Source organism: Gallus gallus, chromosome 2 (genome assembly GCF_016699485.2).
Source record: "Gallus gallus isolate bGalGal1 chromosome 2, bGalGal1.mat.broiler.GRCg7b, whole genome shotgun sequence".
In the NCBI taxonomy this organism is placed as follows: Eukaryota; Metazoa; Chordata; class Aves; order Galliformes; family Phasianidae; genus Gallus; species Gallus gallus.
Genome location: NC_052533.1, coordinates 97,963,650 through 97,982,176, shown reverse-complemented (window position 1 = coordinate 97,982,176; position 18,527 = coordinate 97,963,650). Strand labels below are relative to the sequence as shown.

The 18,527-nt window shown below is 39.1% G+C and overlaps 1 protein-coding gene across 2 annotated transcripts in view; it reads left to right on the top strand.

Annotated features, from left to right (window-relative positions):
- The window catches only part of VAPA (VAMP associated protein A), a 31,904-nt gene extending 15,563 nt beyond the window's left edge, over positions 1–16,341 (top strand). The window contains exons 2-6 of one of the 2 annotated variants that reach the window (NM_001389455.2): positions 585–737; positions 7,702–7,805; positions 9,445–9,525; positions 11,896–12,072; positions 13,021–16,341. In NM_001389455.2, the coding sequence (NP_001376384.1) occupies positions 585–737; positions 7,702–7,805; positions 9,445–9,525; positions 11,896–12,072; positions 13,021–13,179 (674 nt within the window). In that variant the 3' untranslated portion in view covers positions 13,180–16,341. Of the gene's footprint in view, positions 1–584; positions 738–7,701; positions 7,806–9,444; positions 11,149–11,895; positions 12,073–13,020 lie in introns of those variants that run through there. The other variant, NM_001080869.3, reaches the window with a different exon arrangement.
- The last annotated feature ends 2,186 nt before the right edge of the window (positions 16,342–18,527 follow it).

Below are 18,527 nucleotides of genomic sequence, written 5' to 3'. Positions count from 1 at the left end.
GAATATCATCTTCCTTGCCTGCTTTGAATTTAAATAATGAGGTTTATGTGCTTCTGTCAAGTCTGCAGGAACTCAGAAATCTAACAGAAATTGGAATGTCAGGTGCAGTTAGTCTGTTCCAGTATCAGTGTTTACTGTCTTTGGAACACTTCCAAATGTTTAAAGTACATGCTGTGTCTCTATCCCTAAAGAAAAATCCAGCAGAATTTAGTTTAGCATTTGACCATTACCTTCCAAGTACTTAAAAAGTTAAGAAAGCTGGGATAAAATTAACATGATGACTCCTCTGTGTTTAAAAAAAAAATCTGTCTATATATGTATATATGAACTTCTTGCACCAGCAGCTTGAATCAATCATAATATTTATTTCTTCATTACTTTAATAAATGTTATTTTAACTTAGATGATAGAGTATGCTTTGCATGTAACAGTTTATGTGCTTAACAGATGTATGATTAGACCGGTTTTTAGAAACTTATTGCCTTCAAATTACATTGAATTAAGAATAATTTGCACTGTACGAGCAGGTTTCCTTTCCACAGATACGTGCACATTTAAAAAAACAACCTTTTCTTTTTTTTCAGGTCCCTTTACAGATGTCGTAACCACAAATCTTAAGCTACGAAATCCATCAGATAGAAAAGTATGCTTCAAAGTGAAGACCACAGCGCCTCGTCGATACTGTGTGAGGCCAAACAGTGGAATTATCGACCCAGGATCATCTGTAATTGTTTCAGGTAAAATCAAATAGTGGTAGGTTGTATGCTTTTTGGACCTTCAATTGAGTTCTCTAATGGTGATCTCAGAGGCTGTTGTAAGGACACCAGCTTTTGAAAAAGACTTCTTCCCTTCATTAGTGTGAATATTGACTTTTGATGATGTAGACTTGCAGTGATGCATGAAAATGCTCTGTGCCAGAAATATTTGCCATTTGTTGTATTTATCTGCAGCTCTCTGTGTGTAAAGGAGGGAAGAAAGTTGGAAATGGACAGTGACATTAGCAATAGCTTTGCTTCTAACTACTGTTTTCATGTTTCTATCTTCAAGTGGGACATTACTCGACTGCTCTGATGTGTCTCAAGTTTAACATTTGATAATTCATTGCATTAATCAAAAACCCAAAACTTTCACAGATGTGGAATAGTTGTTTTGATAGTACTGGCCCCTGTTGTCTGGACTCTGTTGTTTCATACAAGAGTTGTGTGTATTACATAGCATATGTGAAGTGACAGTCATTAAATTGCTTTTAATTTTTTTTCCTGTTAATTAGGTAGAGCTGTTTTGTAGCCCGAAGATGTGAAAAATCTAGACCTTGGGAGACTTAATCCGTTTTTCTTGAGTGAGGATTAAAAAAAGGATCGTTACTACTCAGCATTGTGAACCTTGAAGCCACACAATACTTTTATTTTATCTTTTTTCCCCATGAAGCTCTATCTAGGTTTGGCTTATATACTTCATTCTGACAATCAGCAGTATTTTGATAGTTGGACATATGGTGGTCTAAATCTAGATGAGATTGGACTCTGTCATTCTCAAGAAAATGAACAGAGTAGATATTGGCCTTGTGACTAAGTGAAGGATTTTGGTAGATTGTTCTCCCAGCTGTAGCGAGTTAGTAATTTTCTGAGTAACGGGGTTTTCAAACCAATGGCTGTAAGAGGAAAGGAGTGTGGACCCATTGTATTTCCCAACATGGAGAGAAGGAAATCTCTTTTAGATAGCCTGTGGTTTTGCAGGCTATAGAGATAAAGGTAATACAGGTATGAGCTCTTAGATCTCCTTAGTCTAGAAAGCTGATTTTCGTAGCAGCTCTGAAAAGCTATAGCAAAGCAAAAAGGAAACATGGAGCAATCCTCAGAGCTTTTCAGATTCATAACTGTCCCGTTGTACCGTTGGGGGAATTTAAAAGCAGCTGAGGAACTAGCTTCAGGTGTTTGTTGAAAAATTGCGAGGAATAACTTAGGTAAACTTTTTACATTTTGATCGATTAAAATGTTAAGATTAACTTTCCTTGTAGCAGAGTCATCAGTTTTCTGATCTAATATCAGTGATCTGTAGAAAGCGACTTTTTAAAACTTCAGTATTGCCATGGACAGTTCAGTGTTTTGTGGGTGGAAGATTATTTTACCGAGAAAATTGTTTCGAAATTTGGATAGTCGAAAGCTTACTTTTTCTTTTTTTAACTTTGACTCTCAGCTATTTGTCTCAATTATGTATTTGATTGCTAGACTACAACCATCTACTATCAAGGTGTTTTTTTTTTTTCCTATGATTCTGCAATATCTCATGATGTCATAGTTCTACGTCATAGTTACAGCTTGCCTAGCCGAGCTCCTAATTCTTGGAGACATCGAAGGCCAGGTTGGTTGGGGCTTTAGCCAGCCTAGTCCAATGGAAAGTGCCCTTCCCCACGGCAGAGAAGTTGGAACTGGATGATCTTCAAGGTTCCTTCCAACCCAAACCTTTCCATTATTCTACGTCATCCTTTTAATTCTTTCAGTCTTTCGATTTTTGTATGTCCTTTTCCAAAAGAGAAACTGCTGTATCTGTTTCAAATATTTTCAAATATCTCAGCTTCTTATAGGTTGACCTATAAAGGGAAACAGTATCATGGAGCATCCCTTTCCATTTTGCATCTCTGTGAATACTGTTTTTTCTGTGTTACAGGAATCTGGCGCATTTATTCAGCTACAGTAACTCCTAGATGCAGATATTTAGTACCAGCTACTTTTCAGAATTCAGACTTTGTTACTGCTGTTTTTTGTTGTGATTTGTTGTTACCCATGACTTCTTTTGGGTCACTTGGTAGGCCAAGTGCACGGATAGTTTTTCTAGTTGACCCACTTTATCTCATGCATCTCTCTGCTAAATGTTTTTAGTGCTGACTCATTGTTCATGTCATTAAAAATAGATTTCTCTCACATTGTTAGGCAGAGAGAGTTCAATGTAGGATACGTTGGGCTGAAGCTCTCTGTTCAAAACTAAATGTTGTCAGAGTTAGCTGACTTTAGCCCATTTAAATACATTAGCTGATTTAGAGTCAAGAGAGTTTTAAAATTTATTACTGGAAATGTGATTTAAAAGTCATTTTAATGATGTCTATGGACATTTTATGCATCATTCAATTGGGAATGAGTAGGTAACCGTTTTCAACAGTGTTTATACATTGTTCCAAAAATACTAAGTCATTGAGACCTGCATTTCTACTATTGATCTGAATGGCTTTTCCTTTACTTTGACGAGTGAAATTAATGGTTTATTATGTATCATCTATACTAGTAGCTTCCAGTTGATTTTTCTTTCTGGGGTATAGAATACTACTGTTCTTTCTTTACAGCTTGTTACTGTTACTTGTTGCTGTTCTTCCTGCTGGTTTTCAGACCCATTTAAGATGTATCCTGTGGAGATAAAGCCCTCCAATGTGGAAAACATTACTACCATACTAACAGGAGGCTTGATTTCATAACTATTTGTTGTAATTCTCCTAGAGCTTATATGTGAACTATTTGTGGATTCCAAGAATGTGCTGAATACTGCAGCTTCTTATATTCATGAGGCTTTCCATGATTATTCAAAGCCTAATGTTAGTTTTTAATAGTTCTTTGAATTCATGGATGCTTTCCATGAAGAAAGAAGAAGAAAGGAGAAGGCCCAGAAGTCTGGAGACTTGCCAGTGTGACTCCCATCTATAAGAAGGGTCGTAAGGAGGATCCAGGGGGACTACAGGCCTGTCAGCCTGACCTTGATGCCAGGGAAGGTTATGGAACAGATTGTCATGAGGGAGATCACACAGCATGTGCAGGACAACCAGGGGATCAGGCCTAGCCAGCCTGGGTTCATGAAAGGCAGGTCCTGCTTGACCAACCTGATCTCCTTCTATGATCTAGTGACCTGCCTCGTGGATGAGGGAAAGGCTGTTTATGTGGTCTACCTAGACTTCAGCAAAAGCTGAAGTGTCAACACTGACAGTATCAACACTGTCTCCCACAGTGTTCTCCTGGAGAAGCTGGCAGCCTATGGCTTGGATAGGTACACTCTTTGCTGGATAAGAAACTGGCTGGAGGGCTGGGCCCAGGGGGTGGTGATGAACGGAGTTAAATCTGGCTGGTGACTGGTCAAGAGTGGTGTTCCCCAGGGGTCAGTACTGGGACCTGTTCTGTTTAATATCTTTATTGATGACCTGGATGAGGGCATTGAGTGCACCCTCATTAAGTTTGTGGATGACACCAAGTTGGCTAGAAGTGTCTATCTACCTGGGGGTAGCGAGGCCCTACAGAGGGATCTGGACAGGCTGGATTGCTGGGCTGAAGCCAGTGGGGTGAAGTTCAACAAGACCAAGTGCCAGGTCTTGGACTTTGGCCACAATAATGGCCCAGGCAGTGCTACTGGCTTGGAGCAGAGTTGCTGGAAGACTGTGTAGAGGAAATGGACCTGGGAGTATTGGTCAGTGCTTGACTGAACATGGCCAGCAGTATGCCCAGGTGGCCAAGAAGACCAATGGCATCCTGGCTTATATCAGAAATAGCGTTGCAAGCAGGAACAGGGAAGTAATTGTCCATCTGTACTCTCAGCACTGGTGAGGCTGCACCTTGAGTACTGTTGACTTTTGTACCCCTCACTGTGAGAGTATATGGAGGCCCTGGCGCACGTCCAGAGAAGGGTAACAAAGCTGTGCGGGATCTGGAGCGCAGGCCTAAAGAGGTGGAGAAGAAGGGACTCGGGGGAGATGTTATCACTCTCCATAATTACCTGAAGGGAGGTTGTAGTGAGCTGGGGATCGGCCTCTTCTCTCGTGTAACTGGTGATAGGACTAAAGGGAATGGCCTCAAGTTGTGCCATTGTGTGGGAGATTCAGGCTGGATGTTAGGAAATACTACTTTTCCAAAAGAGTGGTCAGGCGCTGGAATGGGCTGCCCAGGGAGGTGGTGGAGTCATTGACCCTGGAGGTGTTCGAGGAACATTTAGACGTTGTGTGGAGGGACATGGTTTAGTGAGAACCATTGGTGATAGGTGGACGATTGGACTGGATGATCTTGCAAGTCTTTTCCAACCTTGGTGATTCTGTGTTTTTATGATTCTGTGGTTCTGTTCTCTGCTGGCTCTCATTCGTTCGTGCTTTCAGCTGTTGCCTAGTGGTCAAAGAGTATGAAGTTATTCAACTAGCTATCCAAGGATTTTGTCAGTTCTTAGATGGTAGAAAGCTGGCTTTGCTGTTTTTCAAGGTATTCCATCTCTTCCCTTGGTGAAGGGAAGAGTACTACATGTTTTCTGTAGTCTGTTGATAGAAGAGATCTTAGATCTGTATTTGGAAGAAGCCTTTAGTTTAATCATTTATGTTTTGGACCCAAGTAAGACCAAGGATTGAAGAACTCTGGCTTTAAACCTTTCAAAATAGGATTGTTTGAAAGCACATCAAATAGCGCAGTTCCTTTCACTGCTTTATTTTAACCCAGGTTGCTAGATACAATGATAGATTATTTAATTATCCTTTGATTATGCTGTATGCAGCTTTCAACAGGGAAAAATATCAAATAACCACCCAGCAGCAAACATCTGCAACATATAACCAGTACATAGGGTCTAAAATTAGGTGGCACTATGATTAAATTTAGAAGTAACTTTTCATACGGACTAGTGAATTTGGACAGACAAAGTGAATCATTTTGATATTGTACTTACTGTTTTATCAACTTACACAATCCAGTTCTACTGTGAAGAATTTGCTTTGCGTGAGAGCAAGGGTGTTGAAGATTTAGAATTGTGGGAAATACAATTTCCAACAATTCAATTACAACAGTATTGAAATCTTCTGACTGAAGTTCTTGAGAACACATGGGAAGCTTGTTCAGAGCATACAGTGTGTTTTTCTAGCTAAATGGATATTCCTTCTCTAGGTTTTTTTCATTGCTGTAAAATAGCTAACAGTACAGATTCCTTTTGGTAGGACTCCATAAGTACGTAATTCATTTTATCTGAAATTACTTACGTTTATCTTAGTTTTACATAAATTGAACTTTAGCACATCTTTAATTTCTGTGAAACTCAGGTGCATGAGCATTGTCAAATAATTTATCTTTACAGTTCGCTCTGGGTCATCATGCCCTGGTAGAAAGTTGGAAGTGTGAACTTGTGTGTACATGCATGTACAGATACGTAAAGTTTTTATTGTCCTAGACTCCGATTTGGATTGAGTCAACTAATTGTCTTTCGTGATCTGCTCTATGGAGGTAGACTGTGCTGGTCATCTACTCATCCTTCTACTTCAGGAGTCCTCCAGTGCTACTATGATAAACCTTATATGCTCAGATATTTCAGTCCTTACACTGTGCCTGTTACACCCATAGATAGACAACTATATCCTGTAACATTCTGGTCTAAATTATGGACAAATGCTTTTCAGTCACTTTGAACTGAAGAAGCCACAAAAATAATGACACCAGAGTAACCTGGCTTCCCCTCTGGGCTGTTTCCTAAACAAAACAACCATCAGTAGCAGAAAGCCAGCCTCCTCATGGCTTTGTACAGTTTGGATGGATGAAGATTCTGTACTCCTGTAATTGAAGCATTCCTCTAAAAATACTGTAGTAGCGTAGTAATAATTGAGATGGTGAATATTGCTATGTTGATGTTATTTATTTTTCCACTGAATTTCGGCATGCTTCAAAATAATAACTTTGAAACGTGAGTTTTCCTTCTTGACCAATAGAATTTTCAACTTCAGAAAGCAGTCATTCAGAAATTGCCCTGTCACAAATACTCCTGGCATATCCTATCTCTGGTAATTGTAGTACAGACTGGTTTGTGTCAAAATGGCTGGTTTTATTCAGGAAGGTTGTTGTGATTTTTTTTTTTTTTAATTTATTATTTTAAATCTGCATTAGATTATGTTGAAGGCTGAAAATGCAGGGGTAAAATGCATCAGATAAAATACAAAGAGAGGGTGTTAAGTATTTAACAATTGCCTTTACAGAGAGCTTGGTTTTGAATTCCCTATTTCCCCACTGGTAAAATATAGAATTCAAATGCATACATGGACTGTGAGTACTTTTAAGGCAAATGTTAGCTGTGAGGCTGGACTTAAAGATAATAATGTCAAAATGTGAATAAAATGTGTTTTGTAGTTATTCTCTAGCTGACCACTTCATTTTTTAAGAACTGAATTTGAAACTTTTCTACAGTGAACTATTAAAGCCCTTGACAGCATTACTTCTTTTAATAATCCTGGTTTGAATTAAGTATTTTAGTAGTTCTGCTCCTAGCTTAGATCAGTATGCCTTTGGAAGTCAGATGAGCTTCTACTGGTTGGTGGTCAGCCTGATACAGGTTCTCTTCCTTTTCTCCCTTGGGTAGATGTCGTGAGGTCTGCCAGAGTTCTTTTACCTTTGCATTCACTCAGTCACAAAGTGTGTTAATTCCAAAGGAAAATCCTATGGTGTTTGTTTGCTCTCTGTCTTACAGGATGTATTTGTTCTTTCTCGTATATTAAATGTCTTCTTGCCATAGTAGGTGGAGAAATAATCTTTAAAGCTACACTATTAAGGTGTTTCATTACTTATTGCTACAGCGTGTATCTACAGTGTTTTCAATGCTCCCTTCGCATCTTAACTTCTGGTGTCTGGTCAGCGAGAATCAAGTGTATAGCATTTTTTTTACAGTGATGAGATCACTTAGTTACATGTTTTATTTTATTCTTTTGAACAGTAATGCTGCAGCCTTTTGACTATGACCCAAATGAGAAGAGTAAACACAAGTTTATGGTACAAACAATCTATGCACCACCAAATATTTCAGATATGGAGGCAGTGGTAAGTAAAAATGAGATAGTATGACTAGTTTGGATTTCTTTTTTAAAAAATCAGTCTTAAGTCAATCATGTTTTCATAATGTTTTGTTTTTGCAAAATTGAATTTCCTCTGAAGAAATGATTTCTATAAGTGATTCAGGGTTTTTAATGCTAAATACAGGTTCAGTTCTCAGAATTTGCCTATTTGAGGGATTAAATCAAAGTAGTAATAAATCAGAGGTAAGGTCTGTTCAGTGTTAAGTTACTGCTGTGTTGTATCTGATCTGCAGCTCATTGGAAGGAAATAAACAGGTTGTATTTGAAGGAATCAAGGGTATATGCAAGCAGCAAGCCTGAAGTTGTGTGAAATGGGTGCATTTGGACTAAGAAGTGTTTATCTGAAAAGTTGAATGGTATTGTAAGGAATTGAAACATTTGAAGGATTATTCTGTCTCTCTCTAAGACACCAAGTGGCTTAATGCATCACAAATGATAGATCTATTTTCTTTATTAGTAGAACAAGTTGTGTATTCTGTTTTTGGGTGGGACCGGTCTGATGAAAGATCCAGGAAGAATAGATTTAGTTTTGTGCCTGTTAATTCAGAAGGACGACTTAGAAGCAATAGGAAAGCTGGCCTTCAGTTGTCAGAACATGCTCTTTAGAGCATACATGGGTTCCCATGAGCACATCCAGCAGATATCCAAGCAGAGTCCAGGGGAATGATGCACGGACTTCTGTTTCTAAACACTTCCGTGAGTTCACGTGGTGACTCATGCAGTTCCATGTTCACTGAAGGTGGAGGAGGAGAAGGTAAACAAAGTAAGGATAAGGTTTGTGAATCACTAAAATCCACTAAACCTCTGCAGGCTTAGGCTCTCTTCCTGTATGTATGAAGGCAAAGATTATTGTGGCATTTCTCTCCACTGGAAGAGTTTTTGTTAAGCTTTTGAGACACGCAGCTACAAAAATAACATCTCTCCTCCTTGTTGTCTGGTTTACTTTTTTTAATATGCTCTGATAGCTCTTGTTTATGTGCGAGAAGTGAAGCATCAACCATTCGGTGAGAATATAAAAATCCATTTTAGAAATACCTTTCAAATAACAGCTTTCTCAGTGTGCTGAAGTAAAGAATACCGAGGAACAAATCTGGCAGAAAACCAGTAATTATAGTTATGAGTTAGTGTGCAATTAATGCCAGTGACAAAAGAGAACTAAAGAAACGTACTCTGGAGCTAAGGATAGAATCACTAAAAGTGTCTTTCAGCCATTTATTTAGAATGGGTGCTTCCAAGATAGAATGTAAGGAGCGCATACGCTGAGTAGTGATAGACCGACTCAGATGGTACTTCTGTTTCTGACTGTGTTACAGAAACCATTCTGCTGTCCTTCTTGCCGTGCCCTACAGATCTCTGGATCCGTCTTGACATTCAGCTCACTTGATTCCATTTCCAGACTTAAGTTTAAACATGTCTAACTTTCACTACTTTTGTAGTGTTCTGTCCAACTTCGACTGTGTTCAAAAGCAAATCTGAACATTTCAGCTGGGGCAAGGATAGTATTCAGCTTTGTAAGGGTTATAGGGAAGCCATAAGGGCAGCCTTATCAAGTGTTCAGATTTGTGTGTGACTGGCTTATTCAATAACTGTGTTACTTGTTTTAGTGGAAAGAAGCAAAACCTGATGAGTTGATGGACTCCAAATTGAGATGTGTGTTTGAAATGCCCAATGAGAACGATAAACTGGTAAGTAAGAAAGGAGTAAAAAAAGCTGTCATACACTGCTAGGATCCTACAGAAATTTGTTTGAAACACTTTTTTTGTTTGTTTTGTTGGTTAAATGGATTGTTGGAATCTCTACTAAATTCAGTGGAAAGGAGGACTGGGCTTTACATTGTATAACAGTGTATGGGCTGAATTACATGAAATTTCAGGATGAATACTGATATTCTTTGTGCATGGTTTGCATGTTGTAGTGCAAACAAATCAGTGTTGTCTTCTGCTGTACATAATTTGCCATGGTACCATCATTTCAAATTGTTTAAAGCAATGCAAAAAAAATTTATCCTTTCATTATTCTTATTTCTGACTTTAGCATTATATTGCTGCCACATAAAATCTGAGTCTTCAGTACTGCATACAGGGAAAAGCAAATCGAATCATTTGCTTTTTGAAGTATTAAATGCTTTTCAGCTTTAAAAATTCTCTTTCTAATTCATCTAAATGAGGAAAGGAAGTACCGCTTAGAAATTAATACGTGCTCTGGGAGCTCTGACTGCATCATTGAAGGCAGTGGTACAGACTGATAATCCAGATGAAAAAAACCTCTTAAATGCTTCTGACTTCAAACAAAAAATCAATTCTATTTGTATAGGAGATGACACTTTCATTGTATGTAGTCTGAAGATGTCTGTTTTGTGTCATCTGATGTTTGGAATAGTAGTTAACTGTCAGTTACCTAGCTTTTTGGAATATGACTGAAATTCTTACGCACTGATGCTTTTTTTTACCCTCATTCATCTGGTTTATGGAATCTCAATACTGTACATTCCTACTTACCCTTAATTTTTGTTTGGTGCTGCTTTTAGCATCGTGAGATAAAGTACTGAAGTGGGATTTCTGTTAGTGACCTTATTCACGTCGTGGCTTTGACTTTTCTTTAACACTGTCCAGTTTGTACTGTAGTCTGTAAGGTGCGTTAGGGGAAAGTCTGGTTAAGGATAACTGAAGGCGTGGGCTTTTAGTGAGCTGTGCAAGTTGCCTGTGTGTGCCTCCTACTCAATCATACTTTAGATATAACGAAGTAGTACTAAATACGTTTGTACTTTCTTTAATGTGATGCCTTCATAGTATACACTGCACATAGTTATGTTTTTCTGAGTAGCAGCATGAGGTTGCAAAACCTAATGTTTTAGCAGGTTTAGGCACTGACTTAAGCCTTGTGATGAGAAATCTGCCAGGACCCTCAGAGTATACCTACACCAGGGTGCAAGTACTTCACTCCAGTCGGCTGCTGCTCTCTTCAGATGCCTACCAGTCGCAGCCTGGAGATTGATGTAAGGGAACCAGTCAGGGAGGTGAGATGGCAGAGGAAGGAGGTTTGCTTTGGGAGATAAGGTCTCTGAAGTTCCCGTACTATGAAAGGAGCTCTTCTTAGCTAATGAACAAACAAAACAAAACAATAAAACTCCAAGTCCTTGTCTGCTTACTCATGGTAAAAATAGGCTGCTCTTAGATTCAGTTAGCAGCGTACCTGTGTAGAATAGCAGGGAATGTCTCTTAGGCTGTCTATGGGTGCATTGCCAAAGATTTAAAATGCAAGTAGGTGCTGTAGACTAAGTAAGTGCTGTTAGCAAAAAAAAAAAAAAAAAAGGAAAAAAATGTTAGTATGTAGATATGGTAGACACATTACCTTTTAATAGGTTTTCTGTCACGTTCAGGATGGACTGCTTTCCATGCATTATAAGGTCTAAGGGATGAGATAGCTCTGTAGTTTATCTAGTAGACATAGTGCAGCTTGAATTTTAATGAGTCTATTGCCTCATCTGAACTTCAGCACAGCTTTGCGCTGTTCCCTTAAAGAACCATAGGATGGCTTGGTCTGGAAGGCACCTCAAAGCCCACCCAGTCGTGGGCAGGGCTGCCCCCCAGCAGCTCAGCTGCCCAGGTCCCCTCCAACCTGGCCTGGAACGCCTCCACAGGGATGGGGCACCACAGCTTCTCTGGGCAGCTGTGCCAGCACCTCACCGCCCTCTGAGTTGGGGGGGGGACTAAAAACAAATTCTGCTCTTTCCACTTAGTTTTCCTACCAAGTTCAAATGTTATTTGGTGCATTTTATGTTACTGTGTTACTTTGGTGCCTGCTGAGTTAGTGTTAAGCAGCTTAAGTGTTTGGTTTTGTCTCAGTGGCATGGAGCACAAAACATAAACAGTAGATCCTTCTCTTGCTCTTTAATACTTTCAGTAATCAGAACTGAACCAATCACAGAAGTCTTTTATTTAGAGTACTGTAAATATAACTGTCTATATTAGTAGCTGGATTGTGTTTCAGTTTTAAGCTGTGGATAATTTTTCTCTAGGTAAGTAAAATTCTCAAGTCATTCTTAATATTTGTAGAACGATATAGACGCAAGCAAACCCGCTCCAGTACAGAATACATCTAAGCAGGATGGACCGATGCCAAAACCACATAGTGTTTCACTTAATGATACTGAAACGAGGAAGCTAGTGGAAGAGTGCAAAAGACTTCAGGCAGAGGTTATGAAGCTGTCAGAAGAAAATCGGCACCTGAGAGTAAGTTCTGCTTCCTCGTTTATATTGAAATGATTCCGTGCTTCTTGATTGAGAAGTCTGGCTTGTAATTAGGCTTAGAAATGTTTATTCTGGAATTAGATACAGTTGTTGCAATGTGAAGGTTGATTTGCAATGTAATTTTACTGTCCTGTATAATTTATATGTCTCTGTGATTGAGACTGCAGGATTGTCGCAGATGAGATACTGAAGCTACATGGTTTTCTCAAATGAAATGCAGTAATTACAGGCCTAGTTAAGATGGTCGTAGTTACTTTTACATCTCAGATTTAGACTTACTAGCTTTTAGTAGAAGTGTTTTATTTTGCATTCTTAAGAATGAGTGAATAAGATCCAAATCAGTAACGCAGCTTCTCACATTATTCATGAGAAAGAACAATTGATTGCCCAGGGGAGGTAAGCAAATATTGCTTTCCAGTGCCTTCTTGTAAAGGTGCTCCTTCAGTAACTTGTAACTAATTGCTAGGTGACTTTATGACTTTTCTGTGTATTTGGTATTGGGTATCTGAAAATTTCATAGGCAAATGTAGCCTTTTAATGATCTCTAAAATAATTACGTGTAATTCTGCTGTTGTTTGAACACTTTGATAAATAGGATGCAAAGCAGGTGTTTGTCTTTGGCAGTAAGGAATTACTGCTGTATTCCTTCATTCTTACATGGTAAGTAAAAGTAGGATTCTTTGTTTTGCCTAGCAAGAATTTCAGAATCTTTCTTAAGCAGAGCATGGGCAAACTAGTGAGTATCCTACCTGTATTTGACATGTCACCGTTTGCTCTGTGGGTTTAGTGTGCTATAATATTACTTTTCAAGTTATTATCTTTATTTAAATGTTACAGTAAATTTGACCTTTGAGTTAGATTGTATAAAGCCATAAAAAAAGATGTTTTTGTATTCTTTTTTTCATCTCTGTATATTTTTTTTCCCCTCAGGATGAAGGCTTGAGGCTCAGAAAGGTAGCACACTCGGATAAATCTGGATCACCCACAGCTTTGGCCCTCAGAGATAATGGCTCTAATTCTCTTCCATCACTTCTTGTTGTAATTGCAGCCATTTTCATTGGATTCTTTCTAGGGAAATTCATCTTGTAGAAAGAATGAGCAAGAGAAGCATGCAAAATGCAGCTTCTGTTTTTTTTTTGTTTTGTTTTGTTTTTGTTTTTTTCTTGGCCAGAAAAAAAAGATTTGTTTACCTACCATTTCATTGGTAGTACGGCCCAAGTGACCATTTTTGTGTACAGCATCATAACAGGCTTTGCCTTTAATGATCGCACGGTTAGAAAACACAATCTAAAAAGACAAACTGTTTGGCTACTGGACAAAATTGTACATTAAGTCATCAATAGCAGGTGTCAGTTGCACAGTCAGTCCTTTATGGAAATTCATAAATAAAGAATTGTTCTTTCTTTCTGTGGTTTTAATAAGAGTTCAGAAATTGTTCAGAGTCTTGTAAATGTTATTTTAATAATCCTTTAAAATTTTATCTGTTGCTGTTACCTCTTGAGAAATGATCTATTAGATTGCTAATCCCACTCATTCAGGAATATGACAAGAGGTATTCTGGGGGAAATGGTGCCTCTTACAGTGTAAATTTTCTCCTTACCTTACTTTGCTAATATCATGGCAGAATTTCTTTCTTATCCCTCGTGAGGCATTGTTGAGAGTTCTTCATCCTTACAATCCTGTCCCATAATATTTAACATTACGAAAGAAATAAAATTGTTAACAGATTTTCTGCTGGGTAGCCTGTTTGTGTCTGTCATACTTTTAGAAGGGGATTCGTAACAAGTTCATTGTTCATAGCACTTTGCTACTTGTAACAAATTTTGAAGTTTATTTGCATAAGTCTTTGGCTTAGACTGTTGTAATTGAAGCAGGAAGAGGAAAAAAAGGTCTCCGTTCTATTTGTTCAAAAAAAAAAAAACCCAACTAAATGGTTTCTGGCTGCTTTCAGCTACGGAGAGGTTAATTACCAAACTTGTTTTGGGACAGAATAATTTGGATATCCAGCAGGTACAAATACCAGGCATGAGTGTTATCAGTATATCAGCAATTTGCTTGCAGTGTGCGAGAGTGTAATAATCAACCTTCTGCTCCATCCTTGGATTTTTTTGGGTGTCTTCCAGGAGCCAACATTATTCTCCTTTGATTTCTTAAGGGTGCTTAATTCAAATGTACCAACGTAGTGGGTTTGTAATTCCACTTTAGTAGATAATCAGAAATGTAATTTGAATGATTCAGACACCCATGATGAATTCCATGATGCAGAAGAGTTGGTATTTGCTGAGTGAGCCTTAGTTGCTCACTTCTTGAAAACAAGTCATTTTATGCAACTCTTGGCAGACTTACCCATGTTAACCATGTGTAGCTACCTTTTAAAGAATGCGTTTTGGGGGTCTAAAATGCTTCCCTGCACTTAATCTTAAGTCTTGCCTCATCTTCAAATATGTCCTAAAACAGTCAGTAGTAATGAAACAAAATAGCTCTACTTGTAACTAAGCGTAATCCAATACAGGGAATTACTCGTAAACTGAAAAATTATGGAAGGGATGTACTCCTGTAAGTGAAATTGTGTATGCTTTTGGACAGCTTGACTTGATGTGGTGCAGCTAAGTGTGTTAGACCTTGGTATATGCACACGTTACGTAGCTGAGAAAAATGTTCTAGAGAAGATGTATGTTATCTTGGTTGCCTTTGATTTCTAGTGCTTTTTTTTTTTTTAAGAATACTAGAATTACGTCATGTTCTGTCATTTCTGTCTGTGATAAACTTTTTATACAATCTTGCATACATGCAAGGAAGATGATGAAAATACAAACACTGTTTATCTTTTCACTTGAGCATGCAAGCACAGATGTTTCCAATTACTTGTTCCAGTATCTGCATTCAAGTCGCCTTCCATCCCAGTGACTGGAAACACTGTTAAGGTCTTCATTATTTTGGTTCTGCTGGTTCGAAATAGTGTAATTCTCCCAGTTTTTTGTCTTTAAATAGAACATTAACGCATCAGACTTCCATAGCCTGTTCCAAACTAAGTATGTTGAACGTAACGAAGGCAATAAGTGTGCGGGATGTAGTTTGCCTGAGACAGAGCAGTCATTCCTGCATAGAAGGAAAAAAAAAACATTCCTTGGAGATCTCAAAATATTTACAGCGTAGTGCGTGGAGGTTTTCAAGGGTAGCTTTCAGGACTTGAGAGCAGAAAAAGGAGTCATCGCTCAATGCAGCCAACAGGTTTTGATGTCTGGCAGCAGTAATGAGGTAAAAACAAGGATAGAATAAGATGGAAATGAACTATTCTCATAAATACAAAACAGGTGGTCGTAGAACTTGGTCATGGTTTGAGTAACGTCTTCAAAGTGAAAGTGTGCAGCAGTCTCATAACCAGTGTACTTACCGATGGTATAAGGAGACTGTCTTGGTTTCCAGTAATCCCTTCATAGCTGTATATAAAATGTAATGCTAAAACTATTTTGCTCTCAGGAGTCACTTTGGATGAGATCAACTGTATTCAGTGAATTCTGTAATATGGATTAAACTGTTTGTGTTTGTTCCTGAAATGGTTAGAACTTTTTGCTTTGTCTGCCTGCTTACTTGTGTATGTAAGCATGGGGAAATAGCCTCTGCTGCTCCTAATGACAAGATCAGGTGACAGTGCCCGTGAAGTCCTGTGAGGCTAAATGTGCAACTTCAGTTAAATATACAACACGAGTCCCATTCTGGCTTTTCAGAAGGACAAGGTGGAGCAAGTATACAGCATCAAAGTAGCATTTAAAGCTTTTCTGAACTCATCCCTTTACAAAAGGGTAATGTGATTATTCAGGTGAAGAAAAAGCCTTGTTAAATAGAAAATAGAACTTCTGTAGTAATTCTGGGCACCAAATCCAATCCACAATAAAGAAGTGTATCTGTATGAAATTGATTTTTAAAAAAGTTATTTGCATCAGTGCACAATTTATTTGTGCAATTCTACTCATCAGAGTAGAAACAGCTCTAAAAGCTGTTAGACTTTTAGAGTCTGTCGTTCAGGCTTGCATGTTTTCTGCTGCTATGATTGAAACTGATTTCCATTTGAGAAGCAACCAAACATTAGCTTGAAACGTCATTATCCTCTTGGAAGGAGAGGGGGTGGAGGGAGGAGGTGGAAGATGACATCTTGCAAAGGGGGAAGACAAAGTCAATAAGCAAAACTTACTTTCCAGGCCTTCTTCAAAGATATTAAAAGCTGAAGTGTTAATAAACCATTAAAAACTTAGTAGTGTCCTTTTTTATTATGAAACTTCTCCCCGAATGCTTATGCTCTGTAGGCTTTAGGATACCCAGTAGGTGTATGTAGGTCTCTATGTAGGACCATCTTACGGGCTGTCTCACTGCCCTGCACTGTGGGTGCTGAAGACTTGCCTTATTTACAATAACCATCATGACAAAGAGTTATCTTTCTTCCTGTTTGGAGTCACGAGTGTCTGTGCTTGAGCAGACTTGCCAGCACAAATTCTTGCTTCAGTCTTGCAAGAGATGGAAGATCTTGATAGTTACAGAGCAGCCCTCGTATAGGTCAGTACTGACCTGCACCTGCTCTTTGTGTTCATGGGTGGCTTCAATTTCTGCATCGTGTCTTTTTAGCCACATTTCTGTGAGCGTTGTTGTTCACTGCCAGGTTTCAGGAGAGCATCATTGCAGACTGTGTGCTGGAAGCTGCATCTTGGGCTAGCCCCCTGCTGCTACAGTGACTCTGTCCTTGCTGGGCTTGGTCCTCTGCGGCAGCCTTGGTCTGGGGTCTGACTTAGATGTTGGCTGAGGTTGGGTGTGTGTGTGTGTGTGTGTTGGTCTGTTGTGCTTTTGTTTTTGCATGCTGACTGTGGCAGGATTGCAGAAGTAGTAGTAGTGTCGTCTTTTTTTTCCCCCTTTAAATGACAAGTGGCTGTGTAGAAATGAGCCCTTGTACAAAACTATTAGTGCTTCTTCCTCCCTTGCCGGGACAGTGGTTCACATGTTTGTGCGGCGAGCTGCACTTGGGAACTGATTTGGATGAAATCCAGATTTTTTTGTGTTTGACAAATTAAATGGTGGTCAAGTCATCTCCCCTGCCATGCTGCAGTGCCATTTTATGTAATGCTGCTGACGCTGCCGGCAGCACATTGAATCCCGGTGTGTACAGTAGTTCCTTCTGCTTTTGGCAGCAGAACGCTCTTCACCCCCCTCCCTTTCCTTTAGAAAACTTCAAGGGGTGTGAATGGTAATTCAGGCGCATGAGACAGACAGCTATGAATGACAGTAGCTAAGAAGTCTCAGCTACACGTACATGAAAAACTAATTGAAAGGTGACTGAAATGGTTATTAATTCTTGCCTTCTAATCTCGTCTATAAGAAAAAGGCAGTGTGACTTTTATTAATCTGCTTATCATCCACGTTATGCAACAAATAAACAAACAAACAAAAACAACCCCAAACAACAACAGCAGAACTTCAGTTTAGAAGTTCTTGTAAATCATAGGATCATGGAATTGCTCAGGCTGGAAAAGACCTTAAAGATCATTGAATCCAACCATGACCTAACCATACTACCCTAACTCTAACGACCCTCCTCTAAATCGTATCCCTGAGCACCACATCCAAACGGTTTTTAAACACATCCAGGGATGGTGACTCAACCACCTCCCTGAGGAGCCTATTCCGGTGCTTAACAACCCTTTCTGTAAAGAAGTGTTTCCTGATATCCAACTTAAACCTCCCCTGGTGCAACTTGAGGCCATTTCCCCTCGTCCTGTCACCAGTGAGAAGAGAGCAACCCCGCTCTTGCAGGATTGCATTCACTGGCATTGCAGCCTGACCTTATTAAAGATAGCACCAAAACCAAGAAATACCCCCAAACCCAAAAAGAAACAATGAAACCAACAAAACCAAAACCCACCTAAACATTTGGGCACGTTGTGTTGGCAGCATTAGAACATATGAGCGCACAGCAAAAGGTTTTTGCAGAGTTGGTGCTGTAGAAGAAAATGAATAGTCCTAAACCTATGCAAGCACCGTGGCGGTGGTATGACTTGCTCTGCACTTAGGAGTGACAAATTATTTTTCCAAAAATAATTATTGCTATATTGATAGTCCAAGGACAGGTGATAAAGGTTGGATTTTTGGAGGCGCTTCTTCCAGGGGTGTCAAACACCTCTTCAAACCCAGCCATGTTGGGCTCCTGTGGACAAAAGTGCTCCAACCGTAGGAGACTCTTTGAGGTTAAATCCACAGTTACGTGTTCTCTTGAAACTAATGAGTTCCTCACTGATACAACAGCTTTTCAGAGTGCAGTATGCTTCTGCACTGGCGTGAAGGCTGGCTCAAAAAGCAGTGACAATGAGGATTTAGTAACTACCTTGATGGATGAAGATGATGCTTTGCTCGTAGTGTTTGAGACATTGCTTTAACTCATCGTGCAAGACAAG